The 23,170-nt window shown below is 41.4% G+C and overlaps 1 protein-coding gene across 1 annotated transcript in view; it reads right to left on the bottom strand.

The window, feature by feature from the left end:
- Positions 1–13,235, bottom strand: part of nid2a (nidogen 2a (osteonidogen)) — a 133,137-nt gene extending 119,902 nt beyond the window's left edge. The window contains exons 1-8 of the mRNA XM_080202687.1: positions 13,011–13,235; positions 12,120–12,422; positions 6,995–7,233; positions 5,940–6,451; positions 5,292–5,441; positions 4,935–5,186; positions 3,245–3,445; positions 2,662–2,889 (exon numbers count right to left, since the gene is read on the bottom strand). Of these exons, the coding sequence (XP_080058813.1) occupies positions 2,662–2,889; positions 3,245–3,445; positions 4,935–5,186; positions 5,292–5,441; positions 5,940–6,451; positions 6,995–7,233; positions 12,120–12,422; positions 13,011–13,211 (2,086 nt within the window). The 5' untranslated portion in view covers positions 13,212–13,235. The remainder of the gene's footprint in view (positions 1–2,661; positions 2,890–3,244; positions 3,446–4,934; positions 5,187–5,291; positions 5,442–5,939; positions 6,452–6,994; positions 7,234–12,119; positions 12,423–13,010) is intronic.
- Between the last annotated feature and the right edge of the window lie 9,935 nt (positions 13,236–23,170).

Genomic DNA, 23,170 nt, shown 5'->3' on the forward strand with positions numbered 1-23,170 from the left:
ATATGTCGTTGACCCCCTCTGCACCCTCCTCTTTCTCTAGCACTGCAATTCTATCAATACTGTCACCCCTCCTCCATCACTTTCTTTCCCAACATCTTATATCCAGGAATATTTAATACCCAGTATTGATCTTCAAGCCAGGTCTTTATTATAGCCACTATGTTATATTTCCACTTGGCAATATTTACCCGTATTTCACCAATCTTGTTTACCACACTCCATGTGTTCACATACACACTGTAAACACAGATACTGCTGCAGGCAAGCAGCACACAACCCCCTGTCAAAGACCAAGGAGAGACAAATCCTGCCCATAGAAAATAGGAGCATGAGTAGGCCATTTGAGCCTGCTTCGCCATTCCTTATGATCATGACTATCCAAATCAGTAGCTTATTCTTGCCCTTCCCCCACCCCCCCATTTCCTTTCATTCTCTTTGCCCCAAAGCTATAACTAACTCCTTGAAAAGATACAAACTAGGATTCTCCCAAAAGGAATGCTAAGTGCCAAATTTGCATAAAAACTGCATAAAATCCTGCTGGTCGTTTTAGCAGGATTTTCAGAATGATTCTCCCACACTCAGCACTGCAGAGTGCCACTGCAATATTCAATCTGGAAAATCAGGAGTTGGGGCCACTTCCTGCTGGAGGGGCCAGCAGCATAGCGCTGAGCAGGCCACTGTCAGAACAGAGATTGGCACATGTGCTGTAGCCCCGTTCTGCCAGCCACCTGGTCACTGGCCAGCACAGCAACCCTCCATTGCTGGCTGGATGTCACTGGGCCAGCCAACATCCCCACCCTACCTTCCCACTGGCCAGCCTCAATCTCCCAACCCCACCCTCTGATTACTATCCACCCTCCCACTGATCCCAAGTGCAGAGTTGCAGTGGGACTCTCCACCCCCCGACCCCACAGGCCCAGCCTCCAATAGGCTTCACTCCCTGGACATTGCTGCTTTGCCCCTTGGACAGTGCCTGGGAGCCAGAGGAGAGGGGCTAGCAGGCCCAGAGACTTTAGTTTATGTTCATTTGAAATATTCATTTCAGTTTTTAAAATCAGCTCTGTGCTGTCAGAAGTCCAGTGCCTGGAGTCATTCAGTAGCAAGCTCACTAAATGGCTTCTGGCCCCCTGCAGGAGAATTGCCCCCACAATGTTTTGGCCTCAACAGCTTTGTGGTAGTGAATTCTACAGGCTCACCACTCTGGGTGAAGATATTCCTCCTCAACTCAGTCCTAAAAGGTTTATCCTGTAATCCCTGGTTCTGGACACCATCAGGAACATCCTTCCTGCATCTATCTTGTCTAGTCCCATTTCAGTAACCCTGATTTAGCTTCTATTATTTTCTCTTTTACTCCTATCCCATCTATTAAGTTATTATTCCCTACTCTAGTGCAATTTATCTTTCCCAGTATTTCATGCACCTTGAAGTTCCTTTCCAATGCAATCTCCCACATGCTCGCCAAGTTAAAGCTAACTTCCTAAAAAGCAAAATACTGCAAATGCTGGAAATAGTCAGCAGGTCAGGCATAGTTGATAATCCTTCAGAACTACAATTAGAACTAGAATTAATCAGAAACCAGAATTGAGAGAGATCTGTTTTGGAGGCAGTTATATTAATTATGCTCTTTCAAATTGTGTCGAGACAGTACAATTGCCATTAAAATTAAATGTTCTAGGGAAATGTTGAATAAGCAGTATGGAGCATTAAAATTCTTCAGTGCATGCCAAGAAAGTGTTCCCATAAAGTCTCCCCAATCAGGGGAGTTGCATTATAAATGACAGTGATAATAATACAATCACACCATCAGAGTGGGCGTCATCCTTTCACTGGCAACTAAATAATAAGCAGCAGTTTTAAATATGCCCTGCAGCAATCAGAGAAGGTTCAATGTTCTGGTCAGTCCTACCATTAAACCCAGCTCAATAAAAGATTTATTGTCTCAAGTTCATTCTTATTTGGAAAGAGATTCTTACCAAAAGCAAGTTCAATTGCTAGGAAAGTAGTGTGTTATGAAAGAATGACTATTGGTCAGTAATATGTAAACATAATTCATAGCATCAAATACTTTCCCATTCTCAACACAATTTTACTAGAGAATGGTCCTGCATATTTTTAAAAAAATCAGCACACTTGTGATTTCCTTTCCCGTCCCTTATGTACTTTACCTCAAACACAACTTCCTGACATCAGACCTGTGGCCAACTTATCCACAGTAAAAAGAGCTTTGTTAAGATCGGACATAATTGTCTCACTCTTTCAATGACCTTGATGTTGGGTCATTATTCTTTTCTTGCCCCATCTCCTTGATGAATATCTGTTCAATGCTAACAAAGTACATTTTCTACAAAAGCAGGGACAGTCAGAAGGCATCGTACGGCTGAGATGGCATAAAGTACTTTGTGAATAATCATTGAACAATGTTCTCTCTCAGCTGGGAAGTATTCTTTAACATGCATTTCTAAGACTGATTGCTAACTCTAAACCGAAAAAGGAAATGTGGCCAGAATATTTTTTGAAATGTTAGGTGAATATTTATTCTTATTTAAATACAATCTTATCTAAAGCAGCACTAAGAATTCCAACATCTTACTCTTTCTTCACAAAGCTAATCAAATAAAAGGGTGCAAAATGGAGGGAGATGTTAATACAGAAATCATTTACCTCTGGCGGGTCCAATCTGGTTGATCATTGCATATCTAACCACCTGCTCACTTTGGTCATATAGCACAAATATACGGTTAGCGTTAAGTTGTTGAGTGGATGGAATGGTCTGCGGTGAATGTTCACAATCATAGTAAGTGATGTTCTGTCTCAATTGATATCGAAGAGTCTGTATCTCACCATTTGGAGATTCAACAGTATACTCCCTGTAGGCTGACGAGGTCATTGCTGCAAAGGGGAAGTTTGAAAATAAAAGTAGCATTTGTACAATTCAGTGTTAAAGAAAACAAAAGAAAAAAAGACATAAGCAAATGGTTTTTACTTCTCAGTGCACTGTATGTAAAGTGATCACACAGACAGCTATATAGTATGAAAAAATTGTTCTATACATTTACAAAGCTTCAATTAACAATGTTACATCACAATCCCAGTGGACAGCAAACTAATAATTGCTCGCATTTCTGCAACAATTGCAAGAAACCATGATCTAGATAAAGATAAACTGAAAATTTTAACAGAGCAATGAAAATGGGACATAGACAATAGAATCCAAAAGAAATACAACTTAATGATGTTGACATACCAGAACTGGAGCGATGGTAAAGTTCATCGTATGGTTGGATCTCGACTGTGGCACCTTGGGCAATATTAGGCAACTCGCCCTCAATCTCTGTAGTAACACTGAGATAATTCTGTGTATCAAGTCCTCGAGCTATTTGCATTATATTTAACTTCTCATTGCCTGGATAAAAGGTGATATCGACATTGCGAATAAATTTAGCACCTGGAAGACATTTTAAAAATTAGGTTATGCAATGAAACCTCCTCTTCCAAAAACAATATTCGCATGATAATATTTTAACAAAGTGGCCATTCTCTATGCGTAAGTGTGGATTCTGAGCAATTGAACAGCTATGGAGAAAATCAAAGCTGAACGAGGTCACAAACTCACATGTGCATTTCAGCTGGGGTGGGAGTCATGGGATAAAAATTGGGAGCAAGGAACCATGGGCAACACTTTTTGCCCCCCACAACCTATTCTGGAGGGGATGAGATCAACCGTGGCACTACCATTCTATTCTGAAGTGTTGTATCCTGTCTGAAATACTAGCATCATTTAAATGATAAAATTTGATAAGTTGGGCAGATGGCAGTGGTTAGCATTGTTGCTTCATAGCACCAGGGACCTGGTTCAGTTCTGGCCTTGAGGTCACTGTCTGGGTGGAGTTTGCACATTCTCCCTGTCTCTGGGAGAGTTTCCTTCCACAATCCAAAGATGTGCAGGTTAGGTTGATTGACCATGCTAACTTGCCACTTAGTGTCAAGGGGGTTAGCTAGGATAAATACATGCAGTTATGATAGGGTTAGACTGTTGTCTGTGCAGCCTTGGTGGACCGAATGGTCTCCTTCTGGGTGGATGCCTGGAACTCACTGCCAGGGGAAGTAGCAGAAGCAGATATGATAGTGACTTTTCAGGAGCATCTTGACAAATACATGAGTAGGATGGGAATGGAGAGATATGGTCCCCAGAAGAGTACAGGGTTTTAGTTTAGTTGGGCAGCATGGTTGGTGCAAGCTTGGAGAGCTTAAGGGCCTGTTCCTGTGCTGTAATTTTTTTTTGTTCTTTGTATACTTGAAGATCACTGTACAGAGAATATGAAATAAAATGCTTGGAATTTGAATAAGTGAAAAGTTACCCCCAGCAGGTCAGTCAGCCAGCATGTGACAAAGAAAGATTAACAGTTTGAATAGAATCTCCACCCTGGTAATGGTCAACTAACCCAACAGAGCAGGAGACTGATTTTAAACATTGCGCAAGTGGATAGGTCAAAATTGGGTCCCAGATATCAAAGCTGAAACAGTTTAGCACTACACCATAGATGCTTTTATCTGCTGAGCCATAACAAAAGCTTCTGTTAAATTTAAATTGTCAACAAACAGACAGTAACTCAAAATTGGTAAAGAACAATGGATTATTTTCTTTACTGTTGTTTATGAAAAGAAAGCTTTCAAAACTGCCGTTAAGTCACAAAATTCAAGGGCAGTTTGGGTTCAAACTCTTACTGGTGTCTACAATATTAGGCATTTGATGCACTGAATGAGTACTGAAAGTGCTTTTTGCTCCATTGCCAGAGAGTTTTCAAATTACCCTTCACATCAAAAGGAGTCAACAGCGAGGAGGCCAACTCTTCCTTTACCAAACTCCTCACTTACTCTGGATATTGGAAATGAGTCAAATTTCAATTAAAACTATACAACGTAGACTCACTCACCTGCAATGCTGAATCCATTTTTGGAGCCTGGTTGCTCCACAGCAAACAACAATCCAAAAAGATCTCCAATTATAGAAAGTGATTGCATTGCCCAACCTACTACCTCAGGAATTTGACTAATAGCTGTAAAGGCTCTCCCATCATTCACAACTACATAGGCATGCAGGTCAGCATTCCTAAACTCCACGGGTGTTTGACTCGCTCCAACCGTTAATTTCCCGTTTACTTTTCCATTCACACGCTGTGTAACACCTGCAGAGAAGTTAATCAAATAATTGTACAAATGTAGATGTGCAATTGCCTGACAAGTTTCCAAGCACAGAAATAAATTTAAGTTAGGAACTTTTCTCCAAGTACCTTCTGGTAGACATTCTCTTCCATTGCCATAGTAACCAGAATGGCAATGACAGCAGAATCCAGTTGAGTAATCAGTACAAGACGCATGTTGGGAACACTGTCCCTGGTTTCTCTCACAGGTTTCCTTCGTACCTGTACTGTAAGTGAAAACTGAAAAGACAAGAAATTCTCAATCACAACACCCAACATTTACTTTCAGATTTATAATCAGAGAAAATATCAGGTCAAATTTTTTCACCACTTCTTAATGAGGCATGGATAACATTGGCACAAGTTTTACTGAATATAGATGTTTGCTTTAAAACACCTGCCTCAATTAGATCCCAGAAAACTAAGACGAGTTACCAAACCACTATTTACTACAAATACTAACACCATCTTACAATAACTTTCAAAATTGCACAAAAAATGTCAAAATGTATCGTGATTCATATTTGACATGCAGTACACTGTAGCAAGATTTAGCTAGCACAATGATCTAAATCTTCTGTTTATTGCAAACGTATTTTTGAATGGTAAAATCTGCTACAATTGACTATTACAGGTTAGAACAATACAGGCTACAATTTCAAAAGTGAGTTTTAAAATCATAAATGTATGAATCAAGTAGTATGACCATATTTGAAATCAGCTTTGCATGCAACTTACCACCTGTACCCAGTTCTTCATCTTCTTCCACACTGACAACATGTCTATCGTGAGTAACTGGTAATGGATTTCTAAGCAAAGGTTCACTCTCCATGTTTTCGACTGAGTACCTTGGACCAGTCCCACCTTCAGGTTGCCTCTTAAGATATGATGGCAAGGCCCTTGACTCAGGATATGATGACACACTGCCTGCCTCTGGATAACCTTCTGGATAAGATGGTATAATGCCTACATCCGGATATGGTGGGTCGTCTGGAATATCAATCTTGTCCTCAGGTTCTGTGGATACAGAAGGTACATACTCCAACTCTTCTTCATCATAATATTGTTTGTAATCTTCAGTCTCAGGTTCCAATGTATGAGACATAGCTGGATCATTCAAAGTACTGTCCAATGTTACAATAGAATCTCCTCCTGAGGGTGCCTCTATGTTTGCTTGTTCAACATTGCTGAATGTGGATGTTCCACCAATATGAAAAACCCAAACTCCTCGGGTTCCTGAATTGCCCATCCTACAATGGATATAAAGTGATGATTAGTCTTAAATTTAATATTCATTTTCTAAATGGCATTTGTAAGCCTGGATTATTAATGTTTTAAGCAGACTTCTATTAAATTTGAGTAAAACTTCTATCAGAATAATTCCAAACAGTCATATATAAAATTTACTGACTATTAAACCAACACAAGATCTCAAATATAACACCTATAGAACTGAGTCTTCTACTAATTGACAATTTATCCACCCAGGATATTAAATTTAGTGCTTAATATACATAAAAACTTGCAATGTTTTTGTTTCACAATGTAGCTTGTTAATCACTGCAATATCATTGAATTACACGTGGCTTAATATTTACTATTTTAAGTTACATAGTGACATAAAAACAATTATATTTATATAGTGCCTTAGTAGAATGGGAAGCCAAAGGAGATATTAGGACAAATAACTGAAAGCTTGGACAAAGAGGAGCACCTTAAAGGAGGAGAGAGTTGCAAAAGCAAAGAGGTTACAAGGGCAAAATTCTGCATACCCTGAAATGATAATTACTCACTGATACAGGTTTTTCACACTTTGCTCATTGCTAGTAACACTGTAATATGGACCTTCATTTCTCCACAGCAGGAACCCAGTTTCTCCTCTGCTGAAGCCCACCCGAGCAGGCAGCTCTATCTGAACATTGTAGGACTCCTTAGGGCGGGTCCCGAAGAACTGCAACCCATCTTCTGGGTACAGAAAAATTGCATAGCTGTTTGACTCATCAAAAGCCAATAGTGCTTGAAAGGTGTTGAGCTAAAGAGAAAAAAAATGTACAAATTCTATTTTTGAACAATTTCTTCAATCATGAGGCATTTCAATAGAACAAGACAAAAGAAGTAGAAAATTAGATGCTTTACATCAATATAACAAGTCCAATGTCAATTCCAAAAGAACTCTTGCTGAGAAAGAACTGGGCAACAAGCAATAGAAGTGTACATCTGGGTTTGACAAATCCAGATCAACTTAAGAACTAAATTGTGTTTCAAATATCCTGAAAAGTACCACCCATGCATTTAGATTTAGGGTGGATTCCTTTCCCCACCAATCGACTATGAAATTGATACCATTTCAGAAAAAGTGGTTTGCCATGTAGGTATACAGCAATGCTAGTGTAACTGTAAAGTAACTGGACTAGCTATTCCTCCAAAGACATATTCAAATCCCACCACAGCAGTTGTTGGAATTTAAACTCAATTAATAAATCTGGAATAGGAAGCCAATGTCATGAATGATGACAGCAAAACTACTAATTTGTTGTGAAACCTCATTTTTTTCATTAACGTGCTTTAAAGAAAAAAGGACAAACCCTAATTCATTCAATGTGGAGTGCAGAACAGCATGCTAGGAGTAATACTAAATAGTACCAGAAACCTTCATCATAGGGGACCACATGCATGTCAAACAGCCACAGCAGCATTTTATACGCAGAGCTAAGGGACTGCACAACCAAAGAGCCAGATCATTCGGAATTGGGTGGCATGGTAGCACAAGTGGTTAGCACTGCTGCTTCACAGCTCCAGGGGCCTGGGTTCGATTCCTAGCTTGGGTCACTATGTGGAGTTTGCACATTCTCATGTCCACGTTGGTTTCCTCTGGGTACTCTGGTTTCCTCCCACAGTCCAAAGATGTGCAAGTTAAGTTGATTGGCTATGCTAAACAAATTGCTCTTAGTGTCCTGAGATGCACAGGTTAGAGGAATTAGTGGGTAAATATGTAGGGATATAGGGGTAGAGCCTGGGTGGGATTGTGGTCGGTGCAGACGCGATGGGCCAAATGGCCTCTTTCCGTACGATAGAGTTTCTATTTTTATCATATTTCTTTATTCCTGCTATATTTAGTCATGAATGGCAGTGAGCAATTAAACTTCTAAATAGAAGGGTGGGGCTCCACAAATACTTCCAACTTCAACGATGATGGCGTCCAGCACATCAGTGCAAAAAAAACAAGGTTGTAGTGTTTACAAATTTCTTCGACCAGAAGTGCTGAATGGGTGATCCATCCCGGCCTCCTGAAGTCACCAATATTACAGATGCCTGTCTTCTGCTACATTGGTGGACAACCTAGGCTAGTGAATGGGCCACATGAGTGGCCCTCCATCTCAGTGGACCACAAGATTGAAATCAGGCACATTCACTAACTCTGACTCTTGAACAACATGGAATGTATTTCATGCACGTCAAATATTTCATAACAGCTTGCAGAAAATGCTTAATCATTCATATATTAATAGAACTGTCATCAACTTCAAATGGCAAAAACAAAATATTTACATTTTGGATGCAGAGGGAGCACACGGCACTCAGTTAATGTTGTGTACAATCATCTCACTTCCCCTTGCTTTGTGTGTTTCACTTAAGTTATACTGGTAAGGAAAGAAGCTACATGCCTGGAAACCAGCAGAATGTGGCAAATCTGTGTGAGAGCAATAGGAACAAAATATCACATGGGCTGCACTCAGAACCCAAATGGGTTGCATGTAGCCCCCAGGCAGGTTGCCCACTACTGCTCTTGATACAGCATGGCCACCAGTTCTGGCAACGTTTCAGCTCTAGAGAGGGGAAAGAACTCCATCAGCCTATCTCATCCATGCCAGCCATCAAGCACCCAGTTTTTGCCATTCAGCACTTCTGATCGAAGAAACTTGTAAACACTACAATCTTTTTTTGCACTGATATGCCAGACGCCCTCATTGTTGGGGTTGGGGGTATTTGTGGAGCCCCCCTTCACCCCTCTATTTAGGAATTTAATTGCTCATGGCCATTCATGACTAGATAGAGCAGGAGTAAAGAAATATGATCTAGTTCTTTGGTTGTGCAGTTTCTAATCACATTTACCAGCACTTAGTTTGTAGCTTTGAATGCTATGGTGTTTCAAGTGCTCACCTAAATGCCTCTTAAATGTCAAGGATTCCCACCTACAGCACTCTTGCAGGTAGTGAACTCCAGATTCGCACCATCCTCTGGGTGGGAAGCTTTATCCTTCGATCTCCAACAAACCTCCTGCCACACCGCACCACACCCCCCCCCCCCCCCCCAACTTAAATCTGTGCCCTGTTTATTTACCTCTCTGTTAAGGGAAAAAGTTCCTTCTATTCACCTTATCTATGCCTCTCATTTCATACACCTCAGTCAGGCCTCAGCCTTCTCCACTCCAAGGAAACCAACTGCAGCCAATCCAGTCTCTCTTGATAGTGGAAACGCTCCAGCTAAGGCAACATCCTGGTGAATCTCCTTTGCAGCTTCTCTAGTGCAATAGCTTTCTTCCTATAGTGTGGTGATCAGATCTGCACACAGTACTCCAGCTGTGGCCTAACCAGCATTTCAACCTCCCTGTTCTTGTATTCAATGTAAAAAGTCTGACAACACCAGGTTTTAGTCCAACCTATTTATTTGATAATATACTCACAAGCTTTCGGGGTTAGTCCCTTCGTCAGGTGAATGGAGAGTTCTGGCCTCAGACAGAGCATATAAAGCACAGACAGTTTAGAGATTAGTAAAGTAGAGATTAGTAATCTCTAAACTGTCTGTGCTTTATATGCTCTGTCTGAGGCCAGAACTCTCCATTCACCTGACGAACGGACTAACCCCGAAAGCTTGTGAGTATATTATCAAATAAATAGGTTGGACTAAAACCTGGTGTTGTCAGACTTTTTACCGTGTTTACGCCAGTCCAACACCGGCATACCCACATCATGACTTGTATTCAATGCCATGGTTAATAAAGGCAAATATTCCATATGCCTCCTTAACCACTTACCTGCCAGTCCTGCTGTCTTCAGAGATCTATGGGCGTACACCCCAAGGTCCCTCTGGTCTTCTGTACTTCCTAAAGTCCAACAATTCATTGTGTATTCCCTTAGTCCTCCCAAAATGCATTACCTTACACTTTTCAGGGTTGAATTCCATTTGCCACTGTTTTCTGCCCATCTAACCAGATTGTCTATATTGTCCTGTAATACAAGACTTTGCTCCTCACTATTTAACACTAACAAGTTTGTCTCACCTGCAAACTTACTGAACATATCTCCTAAAATCATATCTAGGTCATTAATGTGTACTACAAACACAAGGGACCTAGCAGTAATCTGTGGAACACCACTGGATACAAGCTTCCAGTCACAAAACAACCTTCAACTGTCACTGCCTCTAGTACTGAAGACATGGTTCTTGGCATCTATCCAACAATGTGGAAAATTGTCTAAATACAAACTGGGCAACTATTGCTCTCTCAATCTATTCAGTCATTAGCAAAGTGATAGGAGGTTAACAACAGTCCTATGAAGTGGCACTTAATCAGCAACAAGCTGGTCATTCAGTTTGATTTCACCAAGGCCTCGCCACTCCAGACCTCATTACAGCTTTGGTCCAAACATGGAGTAAAAGATGAATTCCAGAGATGAAATGAGTATAAATGCCCTTAACATCAGGGCAGCATGTGGCCAAAGGCAGTATCGAGGTGCCCTAGTAAAATGGGAGTTGACAGGAATTTGGGCACTGCTTAGAGAGGTAAAACATTTCACTGTGGGAGGAAGATGGTTGTTGTTACTGGCAATCAAACAAAGGCCCCAAACATTGCTTCAGCAGTGCCCTGGTCTCAACCAAATTCATCAGTGACCTTCCTGCCATCATTAGATCAAAAGGTGGGGAGGTTTGTACAATGTTCAGTACCATTCACCACTCCTCAGATAATGAAACATTTCATGCAGCATGACTCAGACAATGATAAATGGCAAGTAACATTCATGCAACTCAAGTGTCAGGCAATAGCCAACTCCAACCATCTCACCTTGACGTTCAATAGCATCACTTTTACAAATCCTGGGAGTTGCCAATGACCAGAAACACATCTGGACTAGCAAATACTGTGGCTACAGGAGCATGTCAAAGGTTGAGAATTCTTCTGCCTCATGCCTCCCCAAAGCCTGTGTACCATCTTCATGCCACAAGTCAGAATTGTGATGGAATACTTTGCACGTTCTTGGTTGAATGCAGCGCCAATAACACTGAAAGAGCTTTACACTCTAGACTCGATGGGCCAAAGGGCCTCTTCTGTACTGTAGCACTTATGGTATACATGTGCTCTTTGACCTGAGGCAAAGCAGCCCGCTTGATTAGCACCCATCCACTATCTTAAATATTCACTCCTTCCATCACTGATGCACAATGGCAACCGTGTGTACCATCTACAAGATGCACTATGGCAACATGCCAAGTCTCCTCTGCCACCTAGGGCAGCAGATACTTTGGGAATATCATTGCCTGCAAATTCTCCTCCAAGTTACACCATTCTGCCTTGGAACACTTTTGCTGTTCCTTCATTGTCACTGGGTCTAAACCCCAGAATACACCCCCCACCCCACCCAGGGCTGTAGTTGTAATTGTACCACATGGCCAGCAGTTCAAGTGCTCACTACCAGCCGAAGGTCATTTAGAGATGGGCAATAAATGCAACACCAACTTAACCAATATTGTTTTAAATCCAAAAATTACTTCAAGTTAAAAATGGAAAGTGGTGTTGGGTTCGAAATGGTTCCCAGTGCTGGCCTGGGGAAAGCACTGATAGGATGTATGCCAAAGCTATAACCAATCCAGGCCTATCCAGCACTGATGAAGTTTACTGTTCTCTTGTAGTTTGCTTACCCTGTCAGAGGAGGCACCCAAGCGCCCCCTTTCCTCATAAGGCGCCACGTTCTCCCAAGTGGCGATGAAAGCACTGGTGGGACTAAATGAACTTTGGGGAAAGCCTCTCCTGATCTCCTGGGCGGCGCGGTCAAGGACGTCCGGGGAATCGTCTTCTCTGTAATAAATCCGCCCTCGGCCATTGCTGGTGTCGATATCTGACAAGTAAGGCGCTATCACCGGGAAATCAGTGGGGAACCCATCATCCACGTATTGGGTCTCTCGGGGGAAATCCTGGGTGGAGATGATCCCATTCGTCCCTACCTGAAGAGAAAGGATTCAGTTTATCGGCGATCGCCTTGTTCAGTCTTTGTTTTTTTTTAACCTGATGATTACAATAAAATGCACCTTTGACATCCTGATTCTACTCTCACACTTTTAGCGATGATTGTACTGAACTGCTTATTTACAGACATGTTCGGGGCTAGACACAGAGCAGCCCACTCTTATTACCAAAGCATTTTTACATCTGACGTCCCTGTCAAGCCTGAGAATAATCAGCAACAAAAAAAAACTGCTGGAGAAACTCAGCAACTTTTGCCTTTATCTTAGAGAATGATTAGCAGTTACTGAAACTATTGCCTTTTCTAGATGTTGGATCGAAGGCTCCGTGTTTGTCAAACCCTGACCCTGCTATACTCTGAAAAGCGATAAGGCAGAAGTTACAGATAATCCCAGCCCCGATAACTTTAAAACAATGAATGGGGGGCGGGGGTGGGGGGTGTATTCTAATGTTCCATATACAGTTCGAACTAAAACAAAAGTGACAGCAGCCGTGAAAATGTAACGGGTGCTTTTCTTAAACCATCAACACACAACAGTAAGGTATAGACTTAAAGAAAAAAAACTTACGTAAAGGTTACTGAACTGTGTGTTAAAAAAGACAAATGGCCTTTTGAGTTTTACAACTGGAGAAGTTTCATCATCGCCTTGTTGCAGGGTAAGATCCTGCGTGTGGGGACCAAACGGAAAGAGTTCCTTTCTCGGGAGTGCAGAAACCAAGCTGAAGATCCAGTGGAGTTTGAACAGGAGAGCAAAGCCCTCTCCCTGCATCCTGGCAGCTGTGTGCTCGAAAGGAGAGGAGTGGGTAGAGAGAAGCGGCTCTGGCTGCTTGATCTGCCGCTTTTATAGCTGCCTTGCTGTTTGAACCCCCGGAGCAGCCAATCGGCCCCGGGAGGGGGGGCAGAGCCACCCCAGTCGCTGCATTCACATTGGCCAGCGCCTCGGCTGATGGACAGGTTAAGCCGCACTCTTTACCCCTCTCCTTCACATCTGGTTACCATTAAACTTTTGTCTGTGCTCCACATTCTCATCGCACTTATTCCCTTCAAGTAGTCAGGACCTAAAGAAAATACCGGGGGTGGGGAGGGGTGGGAAGAGATAGGAGGAAGGAAAAAAAAGAGAAAACATACATTGTTGGAAATGTTTAGAAGTTGCTGACGAAAACCCATTGGATGAAGCACTAGTATATGTTGTACTCACAGGCCTGGTGACTGTGCTATAAACACATTGCCCCTGTCCTTTGACACGTGTGGTTTGCGTGTGGGGGTGTGTGTGGGGTGGGGTGAGGGGATATGATTAACAGATTCCCCAAAGCTGATGAACCCAACATTTGAAATGTTGGAACGCTCATGGAAACCAGACACAAATCACTTGTGGACATCTCATCCACTCAAAACTGCTGGTTGTGATACAAACTGCTTTAACAGTACGGGAGCTAATCAACAACTAAACACTGATAGCGTTATTCAGAGAGAAAAAAAGATCATCTACGTACAGGCAGTTAGGACCAGGATTTGACATTTCCAACAAAATAACTCATTTTTCATTAAAGCACCTTGTAAAGGTTTACTGTCTGTTTGATGAGGGGGGGAGAGTTATAATTCTTTCAAACTCCCTTACAGCGCGTTGCAAACTGTATCTGTTTTTTTTCCAAGGCTCCTTGTTGAGTGTTCGACCTCAGTCAGAGACAGGTTGAGTTCTGGCCAGGATGGCATGCCACGCACTCTTTCCTTCATGTTGCCTCAGATTTCTGTGGCTTTATCCTGCTTTCCTCTCCAGCCACTCCCCGCTGATCCGGATGAAGTGAATAAAACGTTCTCGCCAAGTTCCTGCTGGGAAGATGTCCTTTTGTAAGACAGTTATTTATTATTCCCGTAAGAAATCCAGTGAAACTTGCTGCAATTCTATATGCCTGATGTATATGTTACATCTTCAGATGCTAAACTCTAATGGAGTTAGTTAGATCGTGTGGCACACCAGATTTTAAGTCATTAGTAAAGATTGTGTCAGTGTATAAACCCAGGAAAGAATCAAACGGGAGGGGGAAAGATTACTGTCATTATCTGAAACGACCGACACACCTTTAACCCAGTTAGTCGATACACCGTTAAAACAACTACCAAATGCAGTTCACATTGCTGTCTCCGAATTAAAAATTGCTTTGAATGCGAAAGTTAAACAATTTAGTGGGTAAAAGTACACCTCATTTCGGTCAACAGTTGGCTATATTCTATCGCACTTGGCAAAGGATATTCCAAGATTATAGAGCGCAGGAAGAGGCCATTCAGTCCTTGTGCCAATGAGGATTCTTTTCAAACAGTTTTCTAATTAAACCCGCTGCTTTCCGCTTAGCCCTCGGTCCAATGTCTCGCCTTTTTATTACCGATTATTTATAATTAAAATGCTCGGCGATTGGCCTCGGAGTTTTACAGTGAAATTGCTGCAATTTAATTTGAAATTCTGCCTGGCCGTAGGACCCAGTGAAGGCGGAACAGCTGGAGATCCAGTTCAGCAGCAACAGGAAGATTTTCAAAGGGGCCCGTGGTATTTGCATATCTTGAACAGCTACAGAAGAGTTGGTGATGTTTCTGTTCTTTCTTTGCCCAAGACCAATTCCCAACTTTGAGTGAGAAATATCCCATCACCTTATTGCTTACTCAAAGGGATTTTTTTTAAAAAAATCAAACCTTGTATGCAAGGTTTCATTTTTAAAGAGCCGAGTTACTAAAATAACTTAGAAAACATAACTTTTTTTAAGTTAACCGATGTATTCCAACTTTACTATGATGAAGAGTTGGACCATGTACGGTTGAAGAAGACAGGACCAAAGATGTGCAGGTTAGGGGGATTGGCCGTGCTAAATTGGCCCTTAGTGCCCAAAAATGTGTGGATTAGAGGGATTAGTCGGGTAAATATGTGGGATCATGGGGACAGGACTGGGATGGGCCTTGGTGGGATGCTCAGTTGGGTAAGATACTCTGTCAGAGAGTCAGTGCAGACTCAATGGGCCAAATGGCCTCTTCTGTGCTGTCAGGATTCTATGATTCTGATATTGTGTTAGAATATTATAGTTGCATTCTGCACATATACTACACCATCTATCATTGATACATGTTATATCTGCGTGGTAAGCTATCTTCATAAATATTTCCTTATAGTTTAAGTCCCATTATTGCAATTATTGAAAAACACATTAATTATTTCCTCACTGAGATAAGGGCTAAGGGAGCGGCGGGGAGCTAAGACCACATACTGGTCAGCTATGATCTCATCCAATGGTGGAGCAGGCGCAAAGAGCCAAGTGGCCTATTTCTGTTCCGATATCATTTGTTTCTTTGAGTTCCCTCTTTTGCAAGCTATCAGCACCAATGTGCGAGAAACATTCTATATTTCCATGACTGTGGAATCTGTGAACTTCACACAGAAAAAAATACACCATCCCAATAAATTGGATCGTATGATAAGTGAATGTTTGCCCTTAATTCGGATTAAAATACATTCTGATATGAAATTGCATGAAAAATGAATCATCTTATTTTCACTCCCAGATGGTATTCAGATCATTCATACTTTCATTAAAGTTGCTTTTCTCTCCAGTTCCACTCGTGTTAATTGGTTACTGTGGAAAAGGGCAGTCCGCCTGTTCAAAATGTCACTGGACTTGATGTGACTTTCTGTCTTCTGTCTGCAATGTTCAAAGGAGTCTGTGTGTAATTATAGGTTGTTGGGACCAGCATACATGAGTTATTCTGAAACTAAATCACTGATAAGATCTGGCTGATTAGGAAAGACCTCTGGGACCGTTCCTGCTTTATTTGGGAATATGTTTTAGACAAAACAAACAGTGCCGGAAATGGAACACATCCACATTAGTCCAAAATAAATGTTATTATTAATAAGCAAATAGTTTAAATATACAAGAGCAGTTGGGACAAGCTTTACCACTAACCTGGGTGTTCAAGATTTGTTTCTTTATCTTTTGTGGAGGTTGTCAAATTTCTAACAAATGCAACAATAATAAGACAAGTAACAGTAGGAGATTTCAACTATCCAATTCTTAACCTTGGTAAATTCAGTGCAAGAGACACAGGAAACGCAATTTAAAAAAAAGCATTCAGAGGAACTTTTTTAACCAATATGTAGCAAATCTAATTAGATTAATTTTTAGGGAATGAAGCTCAGCAGATTGAAGGGGTATCGGGGGAGAGCATCGTAATAGTAGTGATCATTATTAAGTTAGAATTTGCACAGTTATGGAAAAGGACAAAGACAATCCAGGCTCAAATATTTACCATTGAGCAATAGTCTATTTTACTAAGCTGAGGTAGGCCTGGGTAAATGCTCTTTCAGAGAGTTGGTGCAGGCTTGATGGGCTGAAAGGCTTCCTTCTGCACTGTAGGGATTCTCTGGTTCTAATCAAGGCAAAACCAAAGATGTTTTGTAAATACATATTAAAGAAGAGGATAACAAAGGAAAGAGGAGGATCTATTTGAGGCAAGAAAGATGGAAGACATTGACATGGCTGTTTTAATGTAGTCATCTCTACAACAGAGGGGACACTGCACAAATTGTTAAGGAGGATGTGTTTGAAATATTGATGGGACAAAGATAGTGAAAGAAAAAATACTAAGGAGTTGAGCATCTTTGATTGTAAATAAATCACCAGGCCTAAATGAAATGATGAAATGTATTCCAGGTTGTTGCATTAAACAAGAAAAGAAATAGCAATGATTATAACTATCATTGTCCAATCTTCTCTAGCTACAAGCAAAGGACTGTTAACATTGTATTGTTCTTTAAAAATGGAGAAAGGAATCATCAGGCAATAACAAACCAGTTAACTCACTTCAGCGGTGGGAAAATTATTGGAAAAAATCCTGAAGACGGGTATTTAGAAAGGGAAGGGATTAATTCAGACAATTAGCATGAATTTTTAAAAAGGGAAGATCATGTCTGATTAACTTGACATTTTTTGAGGCAGTAACAAGAAGGTAATTGAGAGTAGTATAGTCTACATGGATTTTAACAAGGCTTTTGGCAAGGTTCTGCATGGTTGACTTGTCAAAGAAATAAAAGTCCATGGGATCCAAGGCAAAGTAGCAAGTTAGATCCAAATTTGGCTCACCACCAGGAAGAAAAGACAATGGTCGACATGTGGTTTTGTGACTGGAAAGTTATTTCTGGTGAGTTCTGTTCCTCGATTGGATAACCATTTTGCTCAGTCCAAATGCATGACTTCAGGCGTCCCGTCACTTGTCATTTTAATGTTTCATGTTGGTCTTACACTAACATCTCTGTCCTTGCCTCCAGATGTATTCTGGTGAAACTCAATGCAAACTTGAGGATCAGCACCTCATCTTTAACTCGGCAACTTATAGCCATCTGGACTCAACACTGAGTTCAACAACTTTAGATCATAATCTCCACCCCATTTGTCTCTATTTCTTTGCAGGATTCAATCTTAACCTTGTTTTTGTTTTCAATGTCAGCTGTTGATTTTTCTGCTGTTCACACCATCTCTGGACCTAGTTCTTGTTCCTTGACTTGGACAATTACCACTCCCTTTGGCTCTGCCCCAACTCATACATCATTTGATGTGTACCACCTTCCACCATCTCTCATACATTTATAGCTTCTCTCAGTTCTGATGAAAAATGATGGCCTGAAATGTTAACTTGGTTTCTCTCTCCCCGGATGCTGCCAGACCTGTGGAGTATTTCCAGCATTTTCTGCTTTTATTCCACCCACTTTGGTCCTGTAAAAGCCAGCTGGTGTGTGCGTCACTTGGCAATCCTGAAGTTAAATTCCACACAAGTTTTTTTGAAATGCCTGATTCAGTGACTGTCCTCAAGAGATTTCTGATGGCCAGCATAAAAAAACTACAGTCAAAGCTTGTACTTATCCCCAGAAAACAAGTCTCATTAAAATATAACAAAAGAAGGCAGAGCACTTTGATTGCTTAAAATAATTAAAAGACAATAATTTAAAATAAAACAAAATCCATGGCCATTCTTGTTGTGTTCTTCTAATCCCTCCCGAAAAGCATCAGTGTCCTGCTGCAGTGTTCCAGAAGGATTTGCCAACCATTTATATTGACCTCAACAACCTCAAACCTCGAGTTTCCAATTTTCCCTGGAGACAATTCGTCTTTCTAAACAGCCACTTGGCTACTTCCTGCAGTGTTTTACGCTGCACATACTTCCAGGCCATCAGTGTTCCTCATAGAAATAAGTTTGTTATTCTTGTTCCAAAAGAGTAATAAGAAGTTACATTAACATTTCTAAGTGTTGCCACAATGACTATCTAACCGTATAAAATGTGCAGCAAAGCTGTTGTTTAGTAGAGTTGGGGAAATTATGAAGAGTCATTCTCTTTAAGTAAAACTCCTTCTTCATTTTGATCAGTTGTGAATGATCTGGTTCTGAGTCACACAGAAAAGGGAGGTTTCAGGGTTGATCTCTAAATTGTAGTGCATTGGAATGCTGCTTGGGCTACAGTAGAACAAAGAACAAAATAAAGTACAGCACAGAAACAGGCCCCTCAGCCCTCCAAGCCCATATCAAACATGATGCCCTAACTAAACTACAAAACAAAAACCTTCTGCCCTTACTCGGTCTGTATCCTTCTATTCCTTCCTTATTCACATACCCATCCAGATTCCTCTTACGTGTAACTAATGTGCCTACTTCCACCATCTCCTTTGGCAGCCTGTTCCAGGTACCCACCACTCTCTGCATGAAAACCTTCCCCCACACATCCCTCTTAAAATAGTGTGTGACAGTTGGGAGTTTGGTGATCAAGGGAATTTAAGGGTTAAATTAAGAGTTCATTTCTACCTGCAGTCAGGTCTCTCTTTAACTTAGCAATTAACTAAAAGTTGCTCTTTGGTTTGGAAGAAGGTGAGTTTTAGCTGTAGCTTTAAAACAAGGCTGATTCAGGCTCTGCTGCAGCTGGAACTAATTAATTAGATAACTGGTTTAAGCAGGTTTCCAGAGGCTAGTTTCACTTGAGTTTAGAAGTAGACGTTCTTAAAGTGCAACTTGATCTGCAAATAGGGCTTTAGTGCAAAAAACCTTGTGTAAAAATGTTAAAAAGTCAAGTTTAGAGGCACTATATCCGAATGCAATAACGTAGATGAATTAATTGTAAAAATTGGTGTACACTGGTATGATATGATAGTGATTATGGAGATCTGGCTGCAGGATGACCAAGACTCCGAACTGAATATCCAATATAAAGATCTGATGTTTAGGAAGGACCAAAAAAAGGTGAGGTGGTATTGTTAGTTAAGGATGAAAGCAGAATAATGCGAGAGGATATTGGTTCAGAATGTAAAATTATATAACTCGAGAAAATCTGGATGTAGAATCAGTCTGGGTGGAACTAAGAAGCAATGGGAGGCAAAAAACATGAGTAGGAGTTGTCTATAGACTTCCAAACAGGAGTGGCATGGCAGGGGATGGCATTTAACAGGAAATTTGAGATGCATACAATAGAGGTCCTACAGTAATCATGGGTGACTTTAATCAACATATAAGTTGGGCAAATCACATCAGCAATAATAATAACATAAGAACATAAGAAATAGGAGCAGGAGTAGGCCATCTAGCCCTTCGAGCCTGCCCCGCCATTCAATAAGATCATGGCTGATCTGTCGTGGCTCAGTTCCACTTTCCCGCCCTCTCCCCATAACCCTTAATCCCCTCTCTTATCAAAAACCCATCAACCCGCGTCTTAAAAATATTTAGCGAGGCAGCCTCCACCACTTCAACGGGCAGAGAATTCCAGAGATTCACCACCCTTTGAGTGAAGAAGTTCCTCTTCAACTCCGTTCTAAACCGCCCCCCCTTTATCTTGAGGCTGTGCCCCCTAGTCCTACTGTCTTTTTTGAGCGGGAAGAGTCTCTCCACCTCTATCCTATCCATCCCATTCATCATCATATACGTCTCAATGAGATCTCCCCTCATTCTTCTAAACTCTAACGAGTACAAGCCCAGTTTATTCAGCCTCTCCTCATAGCTCAACCCCCTCAACTCCGGTATCAGCCTAGTAAACCTCCTCTGCACTCCCTCCAAGGCCAAAATATCTTTGCGCAGGTGCGGCGCCCAAAACTGCACACAGTACTCCAGCTGCGGCCTCACCAATGCCCTATACAGCTGCAGCAAGACCTCCCTACTTTTATATTCAATCCCCCTCGCTATGAAGGCCAGCATCCCATTCGCCTTCCTGACCACATGCTGCACCTGCAAGCTGGGTTTTTGCGACTCATGCACAAGGACCCCGAGGTCCCTCTGCACCGTCACCTGCTGCAGTTTTTCGCCACATAAGTAATATTCCTTCCTACCATTATTCCTACCAAAGTGGACCACCTCACACTTGCCAACATTAAATTCCATTTGCCATTTCCTGGCCCATTCGCCCAGCCTATCTAGATCCTTCTGCAGACTCGCCACACCCTCCACACAATTTGCCGTTCCCCCAATCTTGGTGTCATCAGCAAATTTCGACACCCTACACTCGGTTCCCTCCTCCAGATCATCTATATAAATGGTAAAAAGCTGAGGCCCCAGCACCGACCCCTGGGGCACTCCACTAGTCACCATCCACCAATCCGAATAGCACCCGTTGACCCCCACTCTCTGCCTCCTATTTGACAACCAATCCTCTATCCACACTAACACCCTACCCCCAACTCCATGTCCCTCGACCTTCTGCAATAACCTCTTGTGAGGTACTTTGTCAAACGCCTTCTGAAAATCCAGAAAGACCACATCCACCGGCTCTCATCTATCCACCGCCCTAGACACATCCTCATAGAACTCCAGTAAATTTGTCAGACACGACTTCCCTTTAATGAAACCGTGCTGCGTCTGCTCTATCAAGCAATTCCCTTCAAGATGCCTCGCAATTTCCTCCTTAATGACGGATTCTAACATTTTACCTACCACAGACGTTAAACTAACCGGCCTATAATTCCCCGCCTTTTGCCTGGCACCCTTCTTAAACAACGGCGTATGAATCCCTGGAGTGTGTATGAGATGGTTTTTTTTAGACCAGTAAATTGAGGAAGCAATTAGGGAACATGCTATCCCAGATTTAATCTAGTTGTGCAGAGTCCTTTAGGGAACAGTCGCCATAACATGATAGAATTCTTCATTAGGATGGAAAGTGAAGAAATCTGATCTGAAACTACGATCCTAAATTTAAACAAAGGAAACTACAAAGATATGATGCATGAGTTGGCTAAGGTAGATTGGGAAATGTCATTAGAAGGTATGATGGTGGATCGGCAATAGCTAATATTTAAGGAAAGAATGTATGCATTGCAATAGTTCTGGCGCATTCCTTTCTGGTACAAAATCAAAACAAGTAAAACAACCTAATCATGGCTTACAAAAGAAATTAAGGATAGTGTTAGATTCAAAGAGGTCCAGTGAAGTTGCTAGAAAAAGTGGCAAGGCTGAGGATTGGGAGAAGTTCAGTATTCAACATGGAGAAACAGAGATTGATTAAGAGTGGCAAATAGAATGAGAGTAAATTTGCAAATAACTTAAAAAACAGACTGTGAAGGCTTCTAAAAGTATAGAAAAAAGATTAGTGAAGACAAATGTATGTCCCTAACAGTCCAAAACAGTATAGTTTATAACAGAGAACAAAGAAATGGCAGAGCAATTAAACAATTGCTTTAGTTCTGTATTCACAGAGGAAGACACAAATAACTTGTCAGAAACGCTAAGGAATCAAGGGTCCAGTGAGAAGGAGGAATTGAAGGAAATTAGCATTGCTAGAAAGATAGGCCAGAATTTTACCAGCCCTGCCTGCTACGGGAATTGGAGCAGGCGGGAAGCAGACCACGGAAAGGTCTTATTGACCTTGGGCAGAATGTTACAGTTTTGGGGTAAACAAGGCTGTAAAATACCACCCATAATGTTGGAGAAATTGAGACTGAAAGTTGATAAATCTACTGGATCTGATAATCTACATCCCAGGATATAAAGGAGGTGGCCATGGGACACAAGATGTGTTGGTTGTCATCTTCCAAATTTCAGTAATGGAACTGTGCCAGCAAATTGGAGGGTGGTAACTGTAACCCTGCAATTTAAAAAGCAGGGAGGGTGATTACAGGGAATTAATATCAGGGAAATGCTCTCTTAGAAATGACATGATAACAGGATAGTTAGAAAATATCAACGGTGTTAAACAAAGTTGATGTGGGTTTATGAAAGGGAAATCATGTTTGATAAACCTGCTGGAGTTTTTTGAGGACATAATTGGGAGCATAGATAAAGGTGAACTGGTGGATGGATTTTCAGAAAGTCTTTGATAAAGTCCACTTAAGAGGTTAGTATGCAAAATTAAAGTGCATGGGATTGGAGATAACATGTTGGCATGGACTGAGAACTGGTTAACAGATAGGAAATAGATAATAGGAATAAGAGGGCTTTTTCTGGAGTGACAGGCAGTGACTAATGGTGTACTGCAGGGATCAGTGTTTGAGTCCAGCTATTTACAATATACATCAATGATTTGGATGAGGGAGCCAAAAGTAAAATTTTCAAGTTTGCTGTAATATGAAACTAGGTGGGAATGTGAGTGGTGAGGAGGACGTAAAGAGGGTTCAGGGTAATTTAGACAGGTTGAGTGAATGGGCACACGTGTCAAATGCAGCATAGCGTGAATAAAATGTGAAGTTATCCACTTTGGTTGGAGAAACAGAATGGCAGACTATT

The sequence above is a fragment of the Carcharhinus amblyrhynchos genome, chromosome 14 (genome assembly GCF_965287045.1).
Source record: "Carcharhinus amblyrhynchos chromosome 14, sCarAmb.v2.hapA, whole genome shotgun sequence".
Classification (NCBI taxonomy): Eukaryota; Metazoa; Chordata; class Chondrichthyes; order Carcharhiniformes; family Carcharhinidae; genus Carcharhinus; species Carcharhinus amblyrhynchos.